Source organism: Heptranchias perlo, chromosome 20 (genome assembly GCF_035084215.1).
Source record: "Heptranchias perlo isolate sHepPer1 chromosome 20, sHepPer1.hap1, whole genome shotgun sequence".
Classification (NCBI taxonomy): Eukaryota; Metazoa; Chordata; class Chondrichthyes; order Hexanchiformes; family Hexanchidae; genus Heptranchias; species Heptranchias perlo.
Window position 1 is genome coordinate 50,441,365 of NC_090344.1, and position 21,952 is coordinate 50,463,316.

The 21,952-nt window shown below is 51.1% G+C and overlaps 1 protein-coding gene across 1 annotated transcript in view; it reads right to left on the reverse strand.

Moving 5' to 3' along the window:
• The window catches only part of LOC137335856 (inositol polyphosphate-5-phosphatase A-like), a 70,632-nt gene extending 50,598 nt beyond the window's left edge, over positions 1–20,034 (reverse strand). Inside the window, exons 1-2 of the mRNA XM_068001336.1 lie at positions 19,773–20,034; positions 5,306–5,347 (exon numbers count right to left, since the gene is read on the reverse strand). Of these exons, the coding sequence (XP_067857437.1) occupies positions 5,306–5,347; positions 19,773–19,820 (90 nt within the window). The 5' untranslated portion in view covers positions 19,821–20,034. The remainder of the gene's footprint in view (positions 1–5,305; positions 5,348–19,772) is intronic.
• Between the last annotated feature and the right edge of the window lie 1,918 nt (positions 20,035–21,952).

The window sequence follows — 21,952 nt, forward strand, 5'->3', positions numbered from 1 at the left end:
AGTTATACTGTATAGTGCAGTGTATGCTGCAGTTATACTGCATAGTGCAGTGTATACTGCAGTTATGCTGTATAGTGCAGTGTATACTGCAGTTATGCTGTATAGTGCAGTGTATGCTGCAGTTATACTGTATAGTGCAGCGTATGCTGCAGTTATGCTGTATAGTGCAGTATATACTGCAGTTATGCTGTATGGTGCAGTGTATACTGCAGTTATGCTGTATGGTGCAGTGTATACTGCAATTATGCTGTATAGTGCAGCGTATACTGCAGTTATGCTCTATAGTGCAGTGTATATTGCAGTTATGCTGTATAGTGCAGTGTATACTGCAGTTATGCTGTACAGTGCAGTGTATATTGCAGTTATGCTGTATAGTGCAGTGTATACTGCAGTTATGCTGTATAGTGCAGTGTATACTGCAGTTATGCTGTATAGTGCAGTGTATACTGCAGTTATGCTGTACAGTGCAGTGTATACTGCCCTGTTATATTGGGGGCTGCTCACTCTCAGAGCTGCACTCCCAACCAGTAAAGTTTAACTGCACTGAGAACGCAGGCTGGAGCCTCCACATTCTGTAAGCATTGTAAGAAATCGGACTCATGGTTACAAAATGGAACGAGGACACATGAACACTTTTTTAAAATTCCACTTAATGCCTCACACAAGTTATAATTCATGTGATATGAAGATTAAGCAGAGTGAGAGAATCCCCTTAATAAAATTAAAGACTTGTATTTCTACTGCGTCTTTCATGGCCTCAGAACGTCCAAAAACACTTTACAGCCAATGAAGTATTTTTGAAGAGTACTCTGTGTTGTAATGGAGGAAATGTGGCAGCAAGATCCCACAAACAGTGATGTGATAATGACCAGATAATCTCTTTTTAGTGATAAACATTGGCCAGGACACCGGGGAGAACTCCCCCTGCTCTTCTTGGAATAATGCCTTGGGATCTTTACATCCACCTGAGGGCAGACGGGGTCTCAGTTTAACGTCTCATCCGAAAGACGGCACCTCCGACAGTGCAGCACTCCCTCAGTACTGCCCCTCCGAGAGTGCAGCACTCCCTCAGTACTGACCCTCCGAGAGTGCAGCGCTCCCTCAGTACTGACCCTCCGAGAGTGCAGCGCTCCCTCAGTACTGACCCGCCGAGAGTGCAGCGCTCCCTCAGTACTGACCCTCCGAGAGTGTAGCGCTCCCTCGGTACTGACCCTCCGAGAGTGCAGCGCTCCCTCGGTACTGACCCTCCGACAGTGCAGCGCTCCCTCAGTACTGACCCTCCGAGAGTGCAGCGCTCCCTCAGTACTGACCCTCCGAGAGTGTAGCGCTCCCTCGGTACTGACCCTCCGAGAGTGCAGCGCTCCCTCAGTACTGACCCTCCGAGAGTGCAGCGCTCCCTCGGTACTGACCCTCCGACAGTGCAGCGCTCCCTCAGTACTGACCCTCCGAGAGTGCAGCGCTCCCTCAGTACTGACCCTCCGAGAGTGCAGCGCTCCCTCCGTAATGACCCTCCGAGAGTGCAGCGCTCCCTCGGTACTGACCCTCCGAGAATGCAGTGCTCCCTCCGCACTGACCCTCCGACAGTGCAGCACTCCCTCAGTACTGACCCTCCGACAGTGCAGCGCTCCCTCAGTACTGACCCTCCGAGAGTGCGGCGCTCCCTCACTACTGACCCTCCGAGAGTGCAGCGCTCCCTCACTACTGACCCTCCGAGAGTGCAGCGCTCCCTCAGTACTGACCCTCCGAGAGTGCAGCGCTCCCTCCGTACTGACCCTCCGAGAATGCAGCGCTCCCTCAGTACTGACCCTCCGAGAGTGCAGCGCTCCCTCAGTACTGACCCTCCGACAGTGCAGCACTCCCTCAGTACTGACCCTCCGAGAGTGCAGCACTCCCTCAGTACTGACCCTCCGAGAGTGCAGCGCTCCCTCAGTACTGACCCTCCGAGAGTGCAGCGCTCCCTCACTACTGACCCTCCGAGAGTGCAGCGCTCCCTCAGTACTGACCCTCTGACAGTGCAGCGCTCCCTCAGTACTGACCCTCCGAGAGTGCAGCGCTCCCTCAGTACTGACCCTCCGACAGTGCAGCGCTCCCTCAGTACTGACCCTCCGAGAGTGCAGCGCTCCCTCAGTACTGACCCTCCGAGAGTGCAGCGCTCCCTCAGTACTGACCCTCCGAGAGTGCAGCGCTCCCTCGGTACTGACCCTCCGACAGTGCAGCGCTCCCTCAGTACTGACCCTCCGAGAGTGCAGCACTCCCTCAGTACTGACCCTCCGAGAGTGCAGTGCTCCCTCAGTACTGACCCTCCGACAGTGCAGCACTCCCTCAGTACTGACCCTCCGAGAGTGCAGCACTCCCTCAGTACTGCACTGGGAGTGTTCGGCTGGATTATGGGCTTCAGACCCTGGAGTGGGGCTTGAACCCACAATCAGAGTGCTACCCAACGAGCCACTGCTGGCACCATTGGTTAACCCCCTGTCATACACAGTTTGCTGTACAAATGTAAACAACTGTCTGCTGTGAGCTTTCCTCTCCCATCCCCCATTTTACATAGAATGTACAGCACAGGAACAGCCATTCGGCCCGACAGGTCTATGCCGGTGTTTGTGCTCGATGAGCCTTTGTGGCACACGTTGCCTCTCCCCAAACCCTTGACACCCGATTGCCACAATCCAAAAAAGAAATAAAAGGGCCAAGAAAAGAAAACCCAGAAGGAACATATCTTAAAACTGAACCCTGGCCTGAGGGAACAGAAAACCCAGAAGAAGGGGTAATGGACACCCAAAACATTGAAATAAATGGCACCCACTGAGCAAACAACCCCAATGTCGGGAGTCGGGACCAACCCCACGACCATCACCCCAGCCAGGCATTAAAAAAATATCAAAAATAGACATCGGCAAGAAGAACAGGACAGGAGGGAATGGAATCGGAGATGATGGAAGTGGCAGGTCCCAGTGCACAGAAACTCAGGAAATAAATGAGAATCTGAACACAAGCAGGGACAACCACCCTCCCACCCACTCCCCCTAACCCAGCCCTACATGGGGTCTTGCCCACAAACATATCCCCAGTTTAGAGCCACAGGTGTTCATTTGCGGTTTTCCAATCCGCTGGGACCTTTCCAGAATCTAGTGAATTCTGGAAGATTACAACCAATGCATCCACTATCTCTGCAGCCACTTCCTTTAAGACCCTCGGATGCAAGCCATCAGGTCCAGGGGACTTGTCAGCCTTTAGACCCATTAGTTTACCTCGTACTTTTTCTCTAGTGATAGTGATTGTTTTTAGTTCTTCCCTCCCCTTTGCCCCTTGATTTTCTACTATTTTTGGTATATTATTAGTGTCTTCTACTGTGAAGACAGATACAAATTATCTGTTCAATTCCTCTGCCATTTCCTTGTTTTCCATTATTATTTCCCCAGTCTCATCCTCTAAGGGACCAATGTTTACTTTAGCTACCCTCTTCCTTTTTATATACTTGTAGAAGCTTTTACTGTCAGTTTTTATATTTCTTGCTAGTTTACTCTCATAATTTATTTTCTCCCTCTTTATTATTCTTTTTGTCATCCTTTGCTGGTTTTTAAAGCACCAGACCTGACCTTTCACCTCCCCCACTCAGACTCGTTGAGTCCAATTGTAGCTCGTTTATCGCAGCTCATTCAGCAGAAACAGGGCCTGGAACACGAGAGCTCTGGTCTGCACAGCTCAGTTCCACAAACTCTTTCTTTCTTATTCTATTCAATGACGGACAAATAATCGCCTCTGGTGTAAAATCCTGAATCGTGCTGTTTGCACTGTAGTGATTCTTTCATTAAACTGTAACCAACGGTCACCAGAACAGAAAAAATGAGGAGAAACAAAAAACCGACAGCTTGCAGGTCACAGGCGAGCCGAGAGAACAGGTCACAGGCGAGCCGAGAGAACAGGTCACAGGCGAGCCGGGAGAACAGGTTACAGGCGGGCCGAGAGTGACCACCTGAAAGAACAGGTAACAGGCGAGCCGGGAGAACAGGTCACAGGCGAGCCGGGAGAACAGGTCACAGGCGAGCCGGGAGAACAGGTTACAGGCGAGCCGGGAGAACAGGTTACAGGCGAGCCGGGTGAACAGGTTACAGGCGAGCCGAGAGTGACCACCTCAAAGAACAGGTAACAGGCGGGGCGAGAGTGACCACCTCAGAGAACAGGTAACAGGCGGGCCGAGAGTGACCACCTCAGAGAACAGGTAACAGGCGGGCCGAGAGTGACCACCTCAGAGAACAGGTTACAGGCGAGCCGAGAGTGACCACCTCAAAGAACAGGTAACAGGCGGGCCGAGAGTGACCACCTCAGAGAACAGGTAACAGGCGGGGCGAGAGAACAGGTTACAGGCGAGCCGGGAGAACAGGTAACAGGCGGGGCGAGAGCGACCACCTCAGAGAACATGTAACAGGCGGGCCGGGAGAACATGTTACAGGCGAGCCGGGAGAACAGGTTACAGGCGAGGCGAGAGTGACCACCTCAGAGAACAGGTAACAGGCGGGCCGGGAGAACAGGTTACAGGCGGGGCAAGAGTGACCACCTCAGAGAACATGTAACAGGCGAGCCGGGAGAACAGGTTACAGGCGAGGCGAGAGTGACCACCTCAGAGAACAGGTAACAGGCGGGGCGAGAGTGACCACCTCAGAGAACAGGTTACAGGCGGGGCGAGAGTGACCACCTCAGAGAACATGTAACAGGCGAGCCGGGAGAACAGGTTACAGGCGAGGCGAGAGTGACCACCTCAGAGAACAGGTAACAGGCGGGCCGGGAGAACAGGTTACAGGCGAGCCGGGAGAACAGGTTACAGGCGAGGCGAGAGTGACCACCTCAGAGAACAGGTAACAGGCGGGCCGGGAGAACAGGTTACAGGCGAGCCGGGAGAACAGGTTACAGGCGAGGCGAGAGTGACCACCTCAGAGAACAGGTAACAGGCGGGCCGGGAGAACAGGTTACAGGCGAGCCGGGAGAACAGGTTACAGGCGAGGCGAGAGTGACCACCTCAGAGAACAGGTAACAGGCGGGCCGGGAGAACAGGTAACAGGCGGGCCGGGAGAACAGGTTACAGGCGAGCCGGGAGAACAGGTTACAGGCGGAGCGAGAGTGACCACCTCAGAGAACAGGTAACAGGCGGGCCGGGAGTGACCACCTCAGAGAACAGGTAACAGGTGGGCCGAGAGTTACCACCTCAGAGAACAGGTTACAGGCGGGCCAGGAGTGACCACCTCAGAGAACAGGTAACAGGCGGGCCGAGAGTGACCACCTCAGAGAACAGGCTCCACTCACTCACCTGGTAAAACTCCTGAAGCCAGATAATTTGCAGACCTTCCAACTGTAAAAAAATAAGGAAAATAAAACTTATTTCCTGCGTTGTGGTTTTCTTGCCTCCTTTCCCGAAGGTCTTGACCAATTATTGCACAGTGAAGAAACAGCACTCTGTGGTAACCCGTACCCCGCTGAATATACAGGAATTCTGTACAGTAACAGTTAATAACCTCAGTGTCCTATTTGACCCTGAGCTGAGCTTCTGAGTCGATATTCTCTTCATCACCAAGACTGCCTACTTCCACCTCTATAACATCGCCCGTCTCCGCTCATCTGCTGCTGAAACCCTCATCCGTGCCTTTGTTACCTCTAGACTGGGCTATTCCAATCCTCTCCTGGCCGGCCTCCCATCTTCCACCCTCCATAAACTTGAGCTCATCCAAAACTCTGCTGCCCATATGCCAACTTGCACCAAGTCCCGTTCACCCATCACCCCCTGCGCTCGCTGACCTACACTGGCTCCTGGTCCGGGAACGCCTCGATTTTAAAATTCTCATCCTTGTTTTCAAATAACCTCCATCACCTCGCCCCCTCCCTATCTCTGTAACCTCCTCCAGCCCTACAACCCTCCGAGATCTCTGCGTTCACCTAACTCTGGTCTCTGGTCCATCCCTGATTTCCCACACAAAGGGTGGTAGAAGTTTGGAACTCTCTTCGGCAAACGGCAATTGATACTAGCTCAATTGCTAAATTTAAATCTGAGCTAGATAGCTTTTTGGCAACCAAAGGTATTAAGGGAAATGGGCCAAAGGCAGGTATATGGAGTTGGATCACAGATCAGCCATGATCTTATCAAATGGCGGAGCAGGCTCGAGGGGCTGAATGGCCTACTCCTGTTCCTATGCTCCACCATTGGCGGCCGTGCCTTCAGCTGCCTGGACCCCAAGCTATGGAATTCCCTCCCTAACCCTCTCCGCCTCTCGACCTCTCTCTCCTCCTTCAAGATGCTCCTTAAAACCTACCTCTTTGACCGAGCTTTTGGTCACCTGTCCTGATATCTCCTGATGTGACTCGGTGTCAAATTCTTGATCTGACAATGATCCTGCGAAGCACCTTGGGACGTTTTGCTATATTAAAGGCGCTGTATAAATGCACGTGCTTGTTATTGTCACCTTTAGCTGTAGTGACTGATAGCCCATTTATATTACAGAACTTTTACCCATTGAAAGCAGGTCTGTGATTCCGCCCATTCTGCCGCTGACTGATCTTGTCTATAATGCGGGGCAGGTTCAGAGCTGCACATGCAGAGGATTCTCACACGTCTAGCTGTGCAAAAGTCAGGACAGCAATGCCACGCTCAGTCCTCCTGGCTGGCAATTTCTCCGATGAGGAGGGGATGGTCCATACAGTTCAGTGGCAATAAAAGCCAAGGCCAAAATGGTGAAGATAGGAACAGGAGTAGGCCATTCAGCCCCTCAAACCTGCTCCACCAGAACAAAAGTGCTGCGAGCAGCAACTATTTACTCAGGTCAGTGGCTGCACTGTGGGGTGTAAATCCGTCCTGGGCAAAGTGGGCGATAGCGAATCGGCAGCCTGGTTTCCAGGGAAAGGAAAATCGGCCAGAGTGTAAAACAGGCTGCAGATTTACTCCTGCCCATTTTACTCCAATCTGCAATGTGTAGTTTGATAGAACTGTGTAGTTTTCAGTTTGCCTTTCCCTCCCTTCTCCCTCACCGTCCCCCTCCCCTTCTTCCCCACCTGCTCACCCTCCCTCTCCCCTCCCTCTCCCCACCCCTTTCTTCCTCCCTCTCCTCCACCCCTTCCCCTCTCCTCCCTCTCCTCCACCCCTTCCCCTCTCCTCCCTCTCCCCCACCCCTTTCTTCCTCCCTCTCCTCCACCCCCTCCCCCACCCCTCTCCTCCCTCTCCCCCACCCCTCTCCTCCCTCTCCCCCACCCCTCTCCTCCCTCTCCCCCACCCCTTTCCTCCTCCCTCTCCTCCACCCCTTCCCCTCTCCTCCCTCTCCCCCACCCCTTTCCTCCTCCCTCTCCTCCACCCCTTCCCCTCTCCTCCCTCTCCTCCACCCCTTCCCCTCTCCTCCCTCTCCTCCACCCCTTCCCCTCTCCTCCCTCTCCTCCACCCCTTCCCCTCTCCTCCCTCTCCCCCACCCCTCTCCTCCCTCTCCTCCACCCCTTCCCCTCTCCTCCCCCTCCCCCACCCCTCTCCCCCACCCCTTTCCTCTTCCCTCTCCTCCACTCCCTCCCCCACCCCTCTCCTCCCTCTCCTCCACCCCTTCCCCTCTCCTCCCCCTCCCCCACCCCTCTCCTCCCTCTCCCCCACCCCCAGGTTTATCATTCGTGTCTCTGGTTTCCTGTTTCACAATTTGCATTTGTAAGAATTCATCGTTATTTGAAAAAGTGAAGGAACCAGCCTGTGAACATGTCAGTGACTGTGACCCGGGCTCTGTGTCGAACCCTGACCTTCTCTTGTGTAAATGCAGGGTTGGTTTTTTTAACCACTGCAATATCAGTGGGGATCAAAGACCCATTGCTAATCACACGCCCTCCATGCAAATCTTGTCCTTTAGACTTGTGCTGTTTCTCTCCCTCACAAAAAGGAGCCCAAAGTCTGGAAATCCATGGGTCAGGGCACATCCTGCAAACAGGGAAGCCGCAATATGAAAATCACACTCCCTCTGTTTGCAGCTTCAGACACAGATATTTGGAGATAAAGTCACAACCCTGAGTTCCCCAATGGGTCAGCCAGTCAGTCTCATGAGGTACAAAGCCAAAACACTCCTGCTTCGACTCCCGGTTTACATAGAAATTACAGCAGAGAAACAGGCCATTCGGCCCAACTGGATCATGCCAGTGTTTATGCTCCACACGAGCCTCCTCCCTCCCCACTTCATCTCACCCTGTCAGCATATCCTTCTATTCCTTTCTCCCTCGTGTTTATCCAGCTTCCCCTTAAATACATCTATGTTTGTGCTGAGTTAGCTAACCTTAACCGGGGCTAATGAGGGAAATCGAAGAGCCAGGATCCCTGCCGTTGATTCTGAGACAGTGTCTCCAGCTGTTAGCTCTGTGTGTATGGAGGTTGAATGAAGACACAGACAGTTCTTGGCTGCGACTCCCTCCATTGTCGGACGGTCAGTTGGTTGAACTACCAGAGGGCAACTGCCGAATACCCAGCAAACCACGCCTTCAGAAGAGAGGGCAAACATTGAAATCAACGTCACAACTCCCAGTGTTACTGTCAGGTCATTATCACAACCCCAAGACCCAGGACGTTTTACTTGTTAGGCTAAAATGGCACTCAGTGTTGTGACAAAGTGTCACTTCCAATATCCCTCTCCAGTGATGAGCTCAGTCTGTCACCTCAAGTTGCTCCCTCCACCAATGGGCTCAATGGTCTTTCACGCCAGTGTTATTCAGCTCAAGATCCTCTCTTGAGACACAGCCCGAGCTCGGACAGACAGTATCCTTCAACTGTACTGCTGGGTGTTCTGACATTTCAGGTGATGTGTGAACATTTCAAACACCCACCATTTCCTTTATGAAATGTTAGTGTCAACAATGGGAATTATTACGCGGAACAAGAACCCGCATTTATATTGTGCCTTTAATGAAGATAAACGTCCCAAGATGCTTCACGGAGGGAGTGGGGGGTGAGGAAGTCCATCTAATCCACATGGACCAGCCAGGTGCCAGATCCCCATTTGTCTGCCTGTACTGAGTTCGTCAATCACAGTCTGGCCAGTGGTGGGGGGTATTATAAAATGGCCATAGCTCCCTCAAATCGTCCACGGTCATTGTTTCTGGTTGCTATCCAGAAACCCCTGCTGGAACGTTGGGTACTGAGGGACAACAGGATTGAACTGAGTAGTGATGCCCTCCACAAGTCGAATAGCACGTCAGCACTCGTGGTCAGGAATCACAGGTGGATAACGCCCACTGAGTGAGGCAATACAAGGGGACTGCCATCGTGGACCGATACCCCTGTAAGGAGTCAACACCTTCACAAGATGAATCTTCCTCGGCTGGCAAGTTTGGTTAAGTTTTCAATTCCTGCACTATGAGAGTGAAAATAAATCTTATTTTCTCCTCCCCTCTCTCACTAAGTCCTTCTCTTAAACTTCCATTTTTACTTTTTCTTCTCTACCTAACCTAAAATCAATCCGACCTCTCCACCTTTTTGCCTGATCAAATTATAATTTAACTTCTATCCGATTGTTTTTCTTTCCTCTCCATTTGGAGGTGGAAGCAAGTTTAGAAAAGCTGAGTTTTCAATGGCTGAAAAGCAGAGTCGAAGGCTTGTGTTCCAGCCAATCGAAAGCCTGGATTCAGAAGGTTGGTGCATTTGTAAAGAACATGTCCAAGCTCGGAATACAAGTCCCCGGGGCTCTGCTGTCCGGTTATCTTTAATATAACTGGACGTCCACCCACTGACTCGGACTGAGGGGCAAATCGACTTCTTCCCACTGTACCCGATTCCATCTCCCTCCCGACCATCTGAAGTAAAAGGAGAGGGAGCCCTCACAATCATTGTCTGATACGATGAGGCAGGGGCAGGGTGGCTCAGGGCAAGCAACTGGAGTCTGCTCAGCATCTTCATCCACAGCACTGGAGGGGCTGCAGGCCAACTGTGCTTCCAGTTAAAGAGGGATGGGAACTGCAGAACTGAATGACTTCTGCTTCTGATAATCGCTGTGATGCTGCTTACAGTTTAGTCTGGAGTCTGAGACATGGTTGTGATGTTCAGATACTCAGATGAAACTGTATTTATCCTGACTTTCCCTTTTTAAGGACATTGCTCAGGTCGTCCCTGGGAGTTTGCAGTCTAAGTCAGCACACCTGAGATCATTAGGAGAATGCCACCTGCTATCTGGAGAACGTATCAGAGTTAAAATGACCCAAAGCAGCCCGAGGACCGTGTGTGAGGTCAGGGCAAGTCGGGAGGTGACACACTGAAAGAAAGAACGTACATTCCCATAGCGCCTTTCACAGCCTCAGGACGTCACAAAGCGCCTTTACAGCCAGTTTGAAGTGTACTCACTGTTGTAATGTAGGAAAGGCGGCAGTCAATTTGAGCACAGCAAGATCCCACAAACAGCAATGAGATTACAACCTGATGATCTGTTTGAGTGATGTTGGTTGAGGGATAAATATTGGCCAGGACACCGGGGAGAACTCAAACACACGTGGGGTGGTATGTGAAGAAAGGCTGAGGAACTAGGGGGCTCGGAGGGTGGGTGAGGGTGGGGGGTGGGTCTGTTGGTCCCTCCCTGAGAGTCAGTGCTGACAGAAAGTAGGGGAGAAAGTTGGAAACAAAGTTTCGGGGCGATGAAGTGCTGAGAGGAAAGTTTTTTTTGTTTGTCGACAAGATTCTGATCATTTGAAACAAAGGCAAATTCTAATTGGAGCTCGGCATGGAAATAATGCAAATACAGATCAGTTGAATCCAATCCAAGTTTTGTTGTTTTTTATTCGTTCATGGGACGTGGGCGCCACTGGCAAGGCCGGCATTTATTGCCAATCCCTAATTGGCCCTTGCCAAGTTTGAGACATCCAGAAACACAAGCCGATTTCAGGGATAAAACAAAAGCAGGTCGACATTTGCCGACAATCTCCAAGTGTTGAAACACCTCCTGCAGAAGACTGAGAGGTGGGCACCCATCACCTAAGCTGCAAAACAGAGAGTACAGCAGCATCACAATAACCTCAGGATGAGGTACAACCCAAGCAAAGGCTCAGCTGATGTCAGGAAGGGAGTTCCAGGATTTTGACCCAGCGACGATGAAGGAACGGCGATATATTTCCAAGTCGGGATGGTGTGTGATTTGGAGGGGAACGTGCAGGTGGTGGTGTTCCCATGTACCTGCTGCCCTTGTCCTTCTAGGTGGTAGAGGTCGCAGGTTTGGGAGGTGCTGTCGAAGAAGCCTTGGCGAGTTACTGCAGTGCATCCTGTGGATGGTGCACACTGCAGCCACAGTGCGCCGCTGGTGAAGGGAGTGAATGTTTAGGGGGGTGGATGGGGTGCCAATCAAGCGGGCTGCTTTGTCCTGGATGGTGTCGAGCTTCTTGAGTGTTGTTGGAGCTGCACTCATCCAGGCAAGTGGAGAGTATTCCATCACACTCCTGACTTGTGCCTTGTAGATGGTGGAAAGGCTTTGGGGAGTCAGGAGCTGAGTCACTCGCCGCAGAATACCCAGCCTCTGACCTGCTCTTGTAGCCACAGTATTTATATGGCTGGTCCAGTTAAGTTTCTGGTCAATGGTGACCCCCAGGATGTTGATGGTGGGGGATTCGGCGATGGTAATGCCGTTGAATGTCAAGGGGAGGTGGTTAGACTCTCTCTTGTTGGAGATGGTCATTGCCTGGCACTTGTCTGGCGCGAATGTTACTGTGCAAGTGGTCCGCACGTAACGTCCTCGAGACCCTGCAGGAAAAGGAGATGGTGGATCCTGTCGGTTGGTTCCCCGAGCAGACTGTCAATGTCATTTGGCAGAACGCCTCATCGCCAGAGCTTTCAAACAAGCACCAAGACCTAGCTTGGCTGGTGGTGAGAAGGGCCCTTCCCGTCAGATCCTTCATGCACTCCCGGACTCTCAGCGTCACCGCGCGCTGTCCCAGAGGAGGCTGCGGTGGAGACGAGACCGTCACCCATCTCCTTCTGGAATGTGCCTTTTCAAAGAAGGTCTGGAGAGAGATGCAGTGGTATCTGTCCAGGTTCGTCCCGAGCAGTTCTGCAACACAGGATTCTGTGCTCTACGGGCTAAACCCGGGGACGCAACCGAGACGGACATCAACTGCTGCTGGAAGACCATCAACTCGGTGAAAGACGCCCTTTGGTCTGCTCGAAACTTGCTGGTCTTCCAGTGCAAGGAGCTGTCCTCGACCGAGTGTTGCAGACTGGCACATTCCAAGGTCCAGGACGAAGTGCTCAGGGACACACTGAGGCTGGGTGCGGCCGCCGCAAAGGCTCTGTGGGGAAAGGCAACCATTTAGAGCCTTCCCGCCATTGTAAACCGAGGGGCTGCAATCAGGGAAAAACCCCCTTGGGCAGAATGTAAAATTCAAATTGATGTAATGTACCTGTAATGAATCTGTAATCCTCACTCTACCATTACCAACAAGCCAGGGGATCAACCCTGGTTCAATGAGGAGTGTAGAAGAGCATGCCAGGAGCAGCACCAGGCGTACCGAAAAATGAGGTGCCAACCTGGTGAAGCTGCAACTCAGGACTACATGCATGCTAAACAGCGGAAGCAACATGCTATAGACAGAGCTAAGCGATTCCACAACCAACGGATCAGATCAAAGCTCTGCAGTCCTGCCACATCCAGTTGTGAATGGTGGTGGACAATTAAACAACTAACGGGAGGAGGAGGCTCTGTAAACATCCCCATCCTCAATGATGGCGGAGTCCAGCACGTGAGTGCAAAAGACAAGGCTGAAGTGTTTGCATCCATCTTCAGCCAGAAGTGCTGAGTGGATGATCCATCTCGGCCTCCTCCCGATATCCCCACCATCAAAGAACCCAATCTTCAGCCAATTCGATTCACTCCATGTGAGATCAAGAAATGGCTGAGTGCACTGGATACAGCAAAGGCTATGGGCCCTGACAGTATCCCGGCTGTAGTGCTGAAGACTTGTGCTCCAGAACTGTTCCAGTACAGCTCCAACACTGGCATCTACCCGACAATGTGGAAAATTGCCCAGGTATGTCCTGTCCACAAAAATCAGGACAAATCCAATCCGGCCAATTACTGCCCCATCAGTCTACTCCCAATCGTCAGCAAAGTGATGGAAGGTGTCATCGACAGTGCTATCAAGCGGCACTTACTCACCAATAACCTGCTCACCGATGCTCAGTTTAGGTTCCGCCAGGACCACTCGGCTCCAGACCTCATTACAGCCTTGGTCCAAACATGGACAAAAGAGCTGAATTCCAAAGGTGAGGTGAGAGTGACTGCCCTTGACAACAATGCAGCATTTGACCGAGTGTGGCACCAAGGAGCCCGAGTAAAATTGAAGTCAATGGGAATCAGGGGGAAAACTCTCCAGTGGCTGGAGTCACACTAACACAAAGGAAGATGGTAGTGGTTGTTGGAGGCCAATCATCTCAGCCCCAGGACATTGCTGCAGGAGTTCCTCAGGGCAGTGTCCTAGGCCCAACCATCTTCAGCTGCTTCATCAATGACCTTCCCTCCATCGTAAGGTCAGAAATGGGGATGTTCGCTGATGATTGCACAGTGTTCAGTTGCATTCGCAACCCCTCAAATAATGAAGCAGTCCGTGCCCGCATGGGCTGATAAGTGGCAAGTAACATTCGCGCCAGACAAGTGCCAGGCAATGACCATCTCCAATAAGAGAGAGTCTAACCACCTCCCCTTGACATTCAATGGCATTAACATCGCCGAATCCCCCACCATCAACATCCTGGAGGTCACCATTGACCAGAAACTCAACTGGACCAGCCATATAAATAATGTGGCTACAAGAGCAGGTCAGAGGCTGGGTATTCTGTGGCGAGTGACTCACCTCCTGACTCCCCAAAGCCTTTCCACCATCTACAAGGCACAAGTCAGGAGTGTGATGGAATACTCTCCACTTGCCTGGATGAGTGCAGCTCCAACAACACTCATGAAGCTCGACACCATCCAGGATAAAGCAGCCCGCTTGATTGGCACCCCATCCACCACCCTAAACATTCACTCCCTTCACTACCGGCGCATAGTGGCTGCAGTGTGTACCATCCACAGAATGCACTGCAGCAACTCGCCAAGGCTTCTTCGGCAGCACCTCCCAAACCCGCGACCTCTACCACCTAGAAGGACAAGGGCAGCAGGCACATGGGAACAACACCACCTGCACGTTCCCCTCCAAGTCACACACCATCCCGACTTGGAAATATATCGCCGTTCCTTCATCGTCGCTGGGTCAAAATCCTGGAACTCCCTTCCTAACAGCACTGTGGGAGAACCTTCACCACACGGACTGCAGCGGTTCAAGAAGGCGGCTCACCACCACCTTCTCGAGGGCAATTAGGGATGGGCAATAAATGCCGGCCTCGCCAGCGACGCCCACATCCCATGAACAAATAAAAAAAATCTTTTTTGATTGTAATGCAATGAGGCACCCGAGAGTGTCATGAACTGTAATGATGTACAATGTGTAACTGTAATGTTGGAATGATTTGAACTGTACTTGATGTAAGCTGCAAATTGTACAATCTGCATTGTGTCCGTTTGAAATGTGATGTGACAATTGCATTGTTGCAAATTTTATGAATAAAGTATATTTTTTGAAAAAAAAAGGCTCCATGGGGAAAGGCCACCCCACCATGAATTATAAGAAATAGTGTGTTTGAATTGTAATATTGAGATCACTTAGTGGACGATCTGTGGTGTTCTTGGTTTGAAATGGACTGGTCTGGAATTGTGATATTTACATTGAACAGTGTGCACCTTTAAATTCTATGAAATAAAGAATATTTTGAAATAAAAAAACTACAGAGGGGACATTTGTGATCCAATTCTCCTTTACCCCACACTTCTTGGTATTCCTCGGCCTGTGGGCTTCTATTGGAACCAGCCTAACCTGGCATTGAGCGCTGTCCCCTTTCCGTATTTTTTTCTCTGCAGCAAAATAAAAGGCAAGGCGATTACATTAGGAGGGAGGTAGATTCATCTCCGCTCCTGCAAGGGAAGTGAAAGGACCCAATTAAAGTAGAAGTGTTCAATAAAGCTGCTGGGTCTGACAGCTTCTATTCCTTGTCTGCCCTTCACTTGACAACATCCTCAGAGTGACTCAGCACCACACTGTGGCCAAAACCACTGCGGGGAGCTTGAATCAATCAGTTCCAGAGGGAGCTGCTTGCAGCAACTTCCCCGAATCCGACCGCTCTTGGTTTCATCAAATCTGTCAGTCCTGGTGCAATCAGGGTCTGAGACACTGACGCCTTCAGGAGCACCCGGTTTTAAACAAGCCCTGTACCGTACACACTTATTCTTTTTGATGAAAGTTTCTCGTGTCCCTGAGAGGGTCCATTTCCAATCATTTGGCCCAGTACAAACCCATCCATTTGTCAGAGTTGGAGAGACTGATGGTGTGTAACACACCTGTACTATTCCACCAGCTGGAACAGGACCTTAGCGACCGATGCAGTCCCATTTCTCGCAGGCAGATTTTTTGCAAGTCTTCATTTCGGCAATGTGATTAGCAAGAGGTGGAATCATCACATCCATCGCCAACTGAACCACAGGCTCTTTCACAGTTTTACCGCCCAGCTCATTTGGCACTGCTGGCTGACTGTGTGTGAAATACCTTCAGATGCAGGTTGACCAGGATAGCTACATTACCAAAACACCAGCATTGGTACCGACCAGCGGCACCCATGTTTGCAACAGTTACACTGCTCCTTCCTCGGACTGAGGGAGGCTGAGATTTGCATTCCTCACTTGCGAGTTTCTGATCTCAACGACTCATGGGTCTGAAGCTGCCGACAGCGAGGACAACATTTTAGCCACATGCAGGAATTTTAGTAGAAAACACCTTGCACACAATACTGGTAAAATGTACCTCACAAGTGTATGTTTAATGAACCAAAAATCATCCACCATTCACTAACCAAGGAAGTAAAGCATTCAATGATCAAAAAAACACTCACACTCTGCTTTTCACCTTACCAACAAACTCACAAAAAGGTTAAAGTTCACAATGCGTCCACTGTGTGAATATCAGTGTTGAGATCACAGGCCCATCGACCATGTCGATTGCTCATGTTTTATTTACCAATCAGCAATTGGCTTCATCTGGATATCCCAGAGCTGCCAGTTGCCGTGGAACAACACTGCATGAAAAAAGAGAAGGAACTTGCATTTATATAGCGCCTTTCGTAACTTCAGGACGTCCCAAAGTGCTTTACAGCCAATTAAGTGCTTTTGAAGTGCAGTTACATAGCAACATAGGAACAGGAGTAGGCCATTCAGCCCCTCGTGCCTGCTCCACCATTTGATAAGATCATGGCTGATCTGTGATCTAACTCCATATACCTGCCTTTGGCCCATATCCCTTAATACCTTTGGTTGCCAAAAAGCTATCTATCTCACATTTAAATTTAGCAATTGAGCTAGTATCAATTGCCGTTTGCGGAAGAGAGTTCCAAACTTCTACCACCCTTTGTGTGTAGAAATGTTTTCTAATCTCGCTCCTGAAAGGTCGGGCTCTAATTTTTAGACTGTGCCCCCCTACTCCTAGAATCCCCAACCAGCGGAAATAGTTTCTCTCTATCCACCCTATCTGTTCCCCTTAATATCTTATAAACTTCGATCAGATCACCCCTTAACCTTCGAAACTCTAGAGGATACAACCCCACGCAGTGCCTTCCGAAGAGGAGCAAAAGGGTCGAGAAAATTGGCAAAAGAAATTAGTGATTGCCCTCTCTGTCAGTCACAGGGGGCTGGGGGTAGAGAATAATAGGTTTAGAAGCCAAGGAAATAAAAGCATGGAACAAAAAAATCCCATTGGACCCATTCGGCCTCCTGTTCCAATAAACGGTGGAGATTTGGCAGTGTCACATACTGCCCACAGTTTATCGAATTTCCGAAGGAAGTGTGCAACCACAAACGAAAGCTGAAATTTCTCCCCAACTCTCAAGGCTAACTTAGTGAAACTCTACACTGATCCACTGGTATAACTTTGCGTTTTCATTCCTGATTTCCTGCATTCCAGTTATTTTCCATGGCCCCAGTGTGAGAACTGCTGTGTTCCATAAAATATCTGATCATCAATGCCGGCACTTATCTTAGAACCTGAACATATGGTCCTAACTAGATATCTATCCAGCCCTTTTCCAGTCTCTTTCCAGTGTCCACTGCTAACTGCTGTACATCTCTCCTCATTTTCATTTCCACTGAAGTCTTGACTATAATGACTTCAGGGAGAGATGTATAATGGGCAGCTGAATCAATATCACCCGTTTTACACTGTCACCCAAAGTCAAAATTACCCTGTGAGCTTTTTAAAGTGTAGTCACTGTTGTAATGTAGGAAACGCAGCCGCCAATTTGCGCACAGCAAGATCCCACAAACAGCAATGTGATGATGACCAGATCATCTGTTTTCGTGATGTTGGTTGAGGGATAAATATTAGCCAGGACACTGGGGAGAACTCCCTTGCTCTTCTTTGAAATAGTGGTCATGGGATCTTTTACATCCACCTGAGAGAGCAGACAGGGCCTCGGCTTAATGTCTCATCCAAAAGACGGCACCTCTGATAACGCAGCACTCCCACAGTACTGCACTGGGAGAGTCGGCCTGGATTTTATGCTCATGTCCCTGGAGTGGGACTTGAACCCACGACCTTCTGACTCAGAGGTGAGAGTGTTACCCACAGAGCCACGAATTAATCCTACCCACTCTCACTTAGAGCCCTTGCTGCTGACAGAAAGATGAGGCTTTTCATCAGCCAGCCAAGACCAATGAGTGATCAGTGCTTTTTTAAAATTATTATTCATTCATGGGATGTGGGCATCACTGGCGAGGCTGGCATTTATTGCCCATCCCTAATTGCCCTCGAGAAGGTGGTGGTGAGCTGCCTTCTTGAACCGCTGCAGTCCGTGTGGTGACGGTTCTCCCACAGTGCTGTTAGGAAGGGAGTTCCAGGATTTTGACCCAGCGACGATGAAGGAACGGCGATATATTTCCAAGTCGGGATGGTGTGTGACTTGGAGGGGAACGTGCAGGTGGTGTTGTTCCCATGTGCCTGCTGCCCTTGTCCTTCTAGGTGGTAGAGGTTGCGGGTTTGGAAGTGCTGTCGAAGAAGCCTTGGCGAGTTGCTGCAGTGCATCCTGTAGATGGTACACACTGCAGCCACTGTGCGCCGGTGGTGAAGGGAGTGAATGTTTAGGGTGGTGGATGGGGTGCCAATCAAGCGGGCTGCTTTATCTTGGATGGTGTCGAGTTTCTTGAGTGTTGTTGGAGCTGCACTCATCCAGGCAAGTGGAGAGTATTCCATCACACTCTTGACTTGTAGATAGTGGAAAGGCTTTGGGGAGTCAGGAGGTGAGTCACTCGCCGCAGAATACCCAGCCTCTGACCTGCCCTTGTAGCCACAATATTTATATGGCTGGTCCAGTTAAGTTTCTGGTCAATGGTGACCCCCAGGATGTTGATGGTGGGGGATTCAGCGATGGTAATGCCGTTGAATGTCAAGGGAAGGTGGTTAGACTCTCTCTTGTTGGAGATGGTCATTGCCTGGCACTTGAAATAACCCTTCCCCCATCTACTGCCAAGAGCTTCCACTTTCCAAACACGCGTGTACATCGCACGGCTCTGTTCCTCATGCTTTTAATACCCAGTAACAAAGAAATATAAAACAGGCCGAACTGAGTTCATGTGATTTCAGTACCAAGGGGGAAGAATGCAGGGCACACAGTACAACCAGGTCTCAAGAGGTCAGGTGCCACTACTGTCCTCACACCACACTGCAGTTCCTTTGTTGGCTTTGTGTGAAAATGTATTGGGACCTGACCTGTCATTGGGCTGCGCTCTGATATTGGGCCATACAGGCCTGGCACTGGGCCACACTCTAATATTGGGCCATACAGGCCTGGCAGTGGGCCACCCTCTAATATTGGGCCACGCTCAAATATTGGGCCATACAGGCCTGGCACTGGGCCGCACTCTAATATTGGGCCACACTCTAATATTGGGCCATACAGGCCTGGCACTGGGCCGCACTCTAATATTGGGCCGCGCTCTCATATTGGGCCGTGCTCCAATAGTGGGCCCTGCAGGCCTGGCACTCGGCTGCACTCTAATATTGGGCCACGCTCTAATATTGGGCCATGCAGACCTGGCATTGGGCCGTGCTCTAGTGTGGGGTCATGCAGACTTGGTGGTCTTGTGTTTCATCTTCACTTTGAGCTGTGAATTATTTCATCTCAACCAGATGAGAGACAGACTGCTACAATTGGCATTGGTGAACTCCGGGCAGGTCACTCCCGAGCACCATCCAATGACCCCTGCTGGAAAGTATGTGCGTCAGATGAGATCAGGATCTGTCTCAGCAGTGATGCCTCTAGAGCTGAATAGCCTGTCAACACTCAATGTCCAGTTCACAAGGAAAGAACCAGAGGGTGACCAGTGCCTGGAATCAGTCTTTTGAAAACCACACCAAAAAAATGCTGAACCAGAAACTCTGGGCCACATGAGGAGAAACATTCCCAGCTCTTCAGCCCAGGTCTGTCTGACTGAGGCAGTGGGATTCCTGCCCTGGAATTAAGGCCTGAGCTGGAAGAGGGAGAGAATCTGAAGTATGTCCCGGGGGAGAGGGTCTGACAGCAGCCCCCACCCCCCGGGTAAAGGCCAGGCCAGCCCAGCCCCGAGTCACACTCTGTCTGAAAGTGCCTTGAGGACAGACACGGGGAACATGGAAAGAAGAAGCAATGTCGCGACCACAAACTGAGCTCAAGGGGGTTTACTCACGTTGTCGAAAAGGGAGCCGACATTGGCTGTGAGCAGGAGAAGGTCCATCGGGGCAGGGTCGCCGAGTGACCCCTTCAAGGAGAAAAGTCAGCGATCAAACTCTTCAAACCCCCCCTCCCTGCTCCGAATTCTCAGTCAGAGTCTCTCTCGCCCCTTCCACATGGATTGAACCCACTTCACCCGGGGCTCGACCGCCGGACGCTTCTCTTTTCTTTTTGTTCCTTCTGTAAAATCAACTTTCTGTTTTCCGCCTTTTTGCTCCAGGCTGACTCCACCCCCCTTCAAACTGCTCAAACCTTCACACACTTCCTGTGTGTGGGACTGCAGAGAGCATCTGAGAACACCCTACCCCAGAGGGAGAAAACCCTTCCCCAGAGGGAGAAAACCCTTCCCCAGACTGAGAAAACCCTTCCCCAGAGGGAGAAAACCCTTCCCCAGAGTGAGAAAACCCTTCCCCAGACTGAGAAAACCCTTCCCCAGAGGGAGAAAACCCTTCCCCAGAGGGAGAAAACCCTTCCCCAGAGTGAGAAAACCCTACCCCAGAGGGAGAAAACCCTTCCCCAGAGTGAGAAAACCCTACCCCAGAGTGAGAAAACCCTTCCCCAGAGGGAGAAAACCCTTCCCCAGAGTGAGAAAACCCTACCCCAGAGGGAGAAACCCTTCCCCAGAGGGAGAAAACCCTTCCCCAGAGTGAGAAAACCCTACCCCAGAGGGAGAAAACCCTTCCCCAGAGTGAGAAAACCCTTCCCCAGAGGGAGAAAACCCTTCCCCAGAGGGAGAAAACCCTACCCCAGAGGGAGAAAACCCTTCCCCAGAGTGAGAAAACCCTACCCCAGAGTGAGAAAACCCTTCCCCAGAGGGAGAAAACCCTTCCCCAGAGTGAGAAAACCCTACCCCAGAGGGAGAAACCCTTCCCCAGAGGGAGAAAACCCTTCCCCAGAGTGAGAAAACCCTACCCCAGAGGGAGAAAACCCTTCCCCAGAGTGAGAAAACCCTACCCCAGAGGGAGAAAACCCTTCCCCAGACTGAGAAAACCCTACCCCAGAGGGAGAAAACCCTTCCCCAGAGTGAGAAAACCCTACCCCAGAGTGAGAAAACCCTACCCCAGAGTGAGAAAACCCTTCCCCAGAGGGAGAAAACCCTTCCCCAGACTGAGAAAACCCTTCCCCAGAGGGAGAAAACCCTTCCCCAGAGTGAGAAAACCCTTCCCCAGAGGGAGAAAACCCTTCCCCAGACTGAGAAAACCCTTCCCCAGAGGGAGAAAACCCTTCCCCAGACTGAGAAAACCCTTCCCCAGAGGGAGAAAACCCTTCCCCAGACTGAGAAAACCCTTCCCCAGAGGGAGAAAACCCTTCCCCAGACTGAGAAAACCCTTCCCCAGAGGGAGAAAACCCTTCCCCAGACTGAGAAAACCCTTCCCCAGAGGGAGAAAACCCTTCCACAGAGGGAGAAAACCCTTCCCCAGACTGAGAAAACCCTTCCCCAGAGGGAGAAAACCCTTCCCCAGACTGAGAAAACCCTTCCCCAGAGGGAGAAAACCCTTCCCCAGAGGGAGAAAACCCTTCCCCAGACTGAGAAAACCCTTCCCCAGACTGAGAAAACCCTACCCCAGAGGGAGAAAACCCTTCCCCAGACTGAGAAAACCCTTCCCCAGAGGGAGAAAACCCTTCCCCAGACTGAGAAAACCCTACCCCAGAGGGAGAAAACCCTTCCCCAGACTGAGAAAACCCTTCCCCAGAGGGAGAAAACCCTTCCCCAGACTGAGAAAACCCTTCCCCAGAGGGAGAAAACCCTTCCACAGAGGGAGAAAACCCTTCCCCAGACTGAGAAAACCCTTCCCCAGAGGGAGAAAACCCTTCCCCAGACTGAGAAAACCCTTCCCCAGAGGGAGAAAACCCTTCCCCAGACTGAGAACACCCTACCCCAGAGGGAGAAAACCCTTCCCCAGAGGGAGAAAACCCTACCCCAGAGGGAGCAAACCCTTCCCCAGAGGGAGAAAACCCTTCCCCAGACTGAGAAAACCCTTCCCCAGAGGGAGAAAACCCTTCCCCAGACTGAGAAAACCCTTCCCCAGAGGGAGAAAACCCTTCCCCAGACTGAGAAAACCCTTCCCCAGAGGGAGAAAACCCTTCCCCAGACTGAGAAAACCCTTCCCCAGAGGGAGAAAACCCTTCCACAGA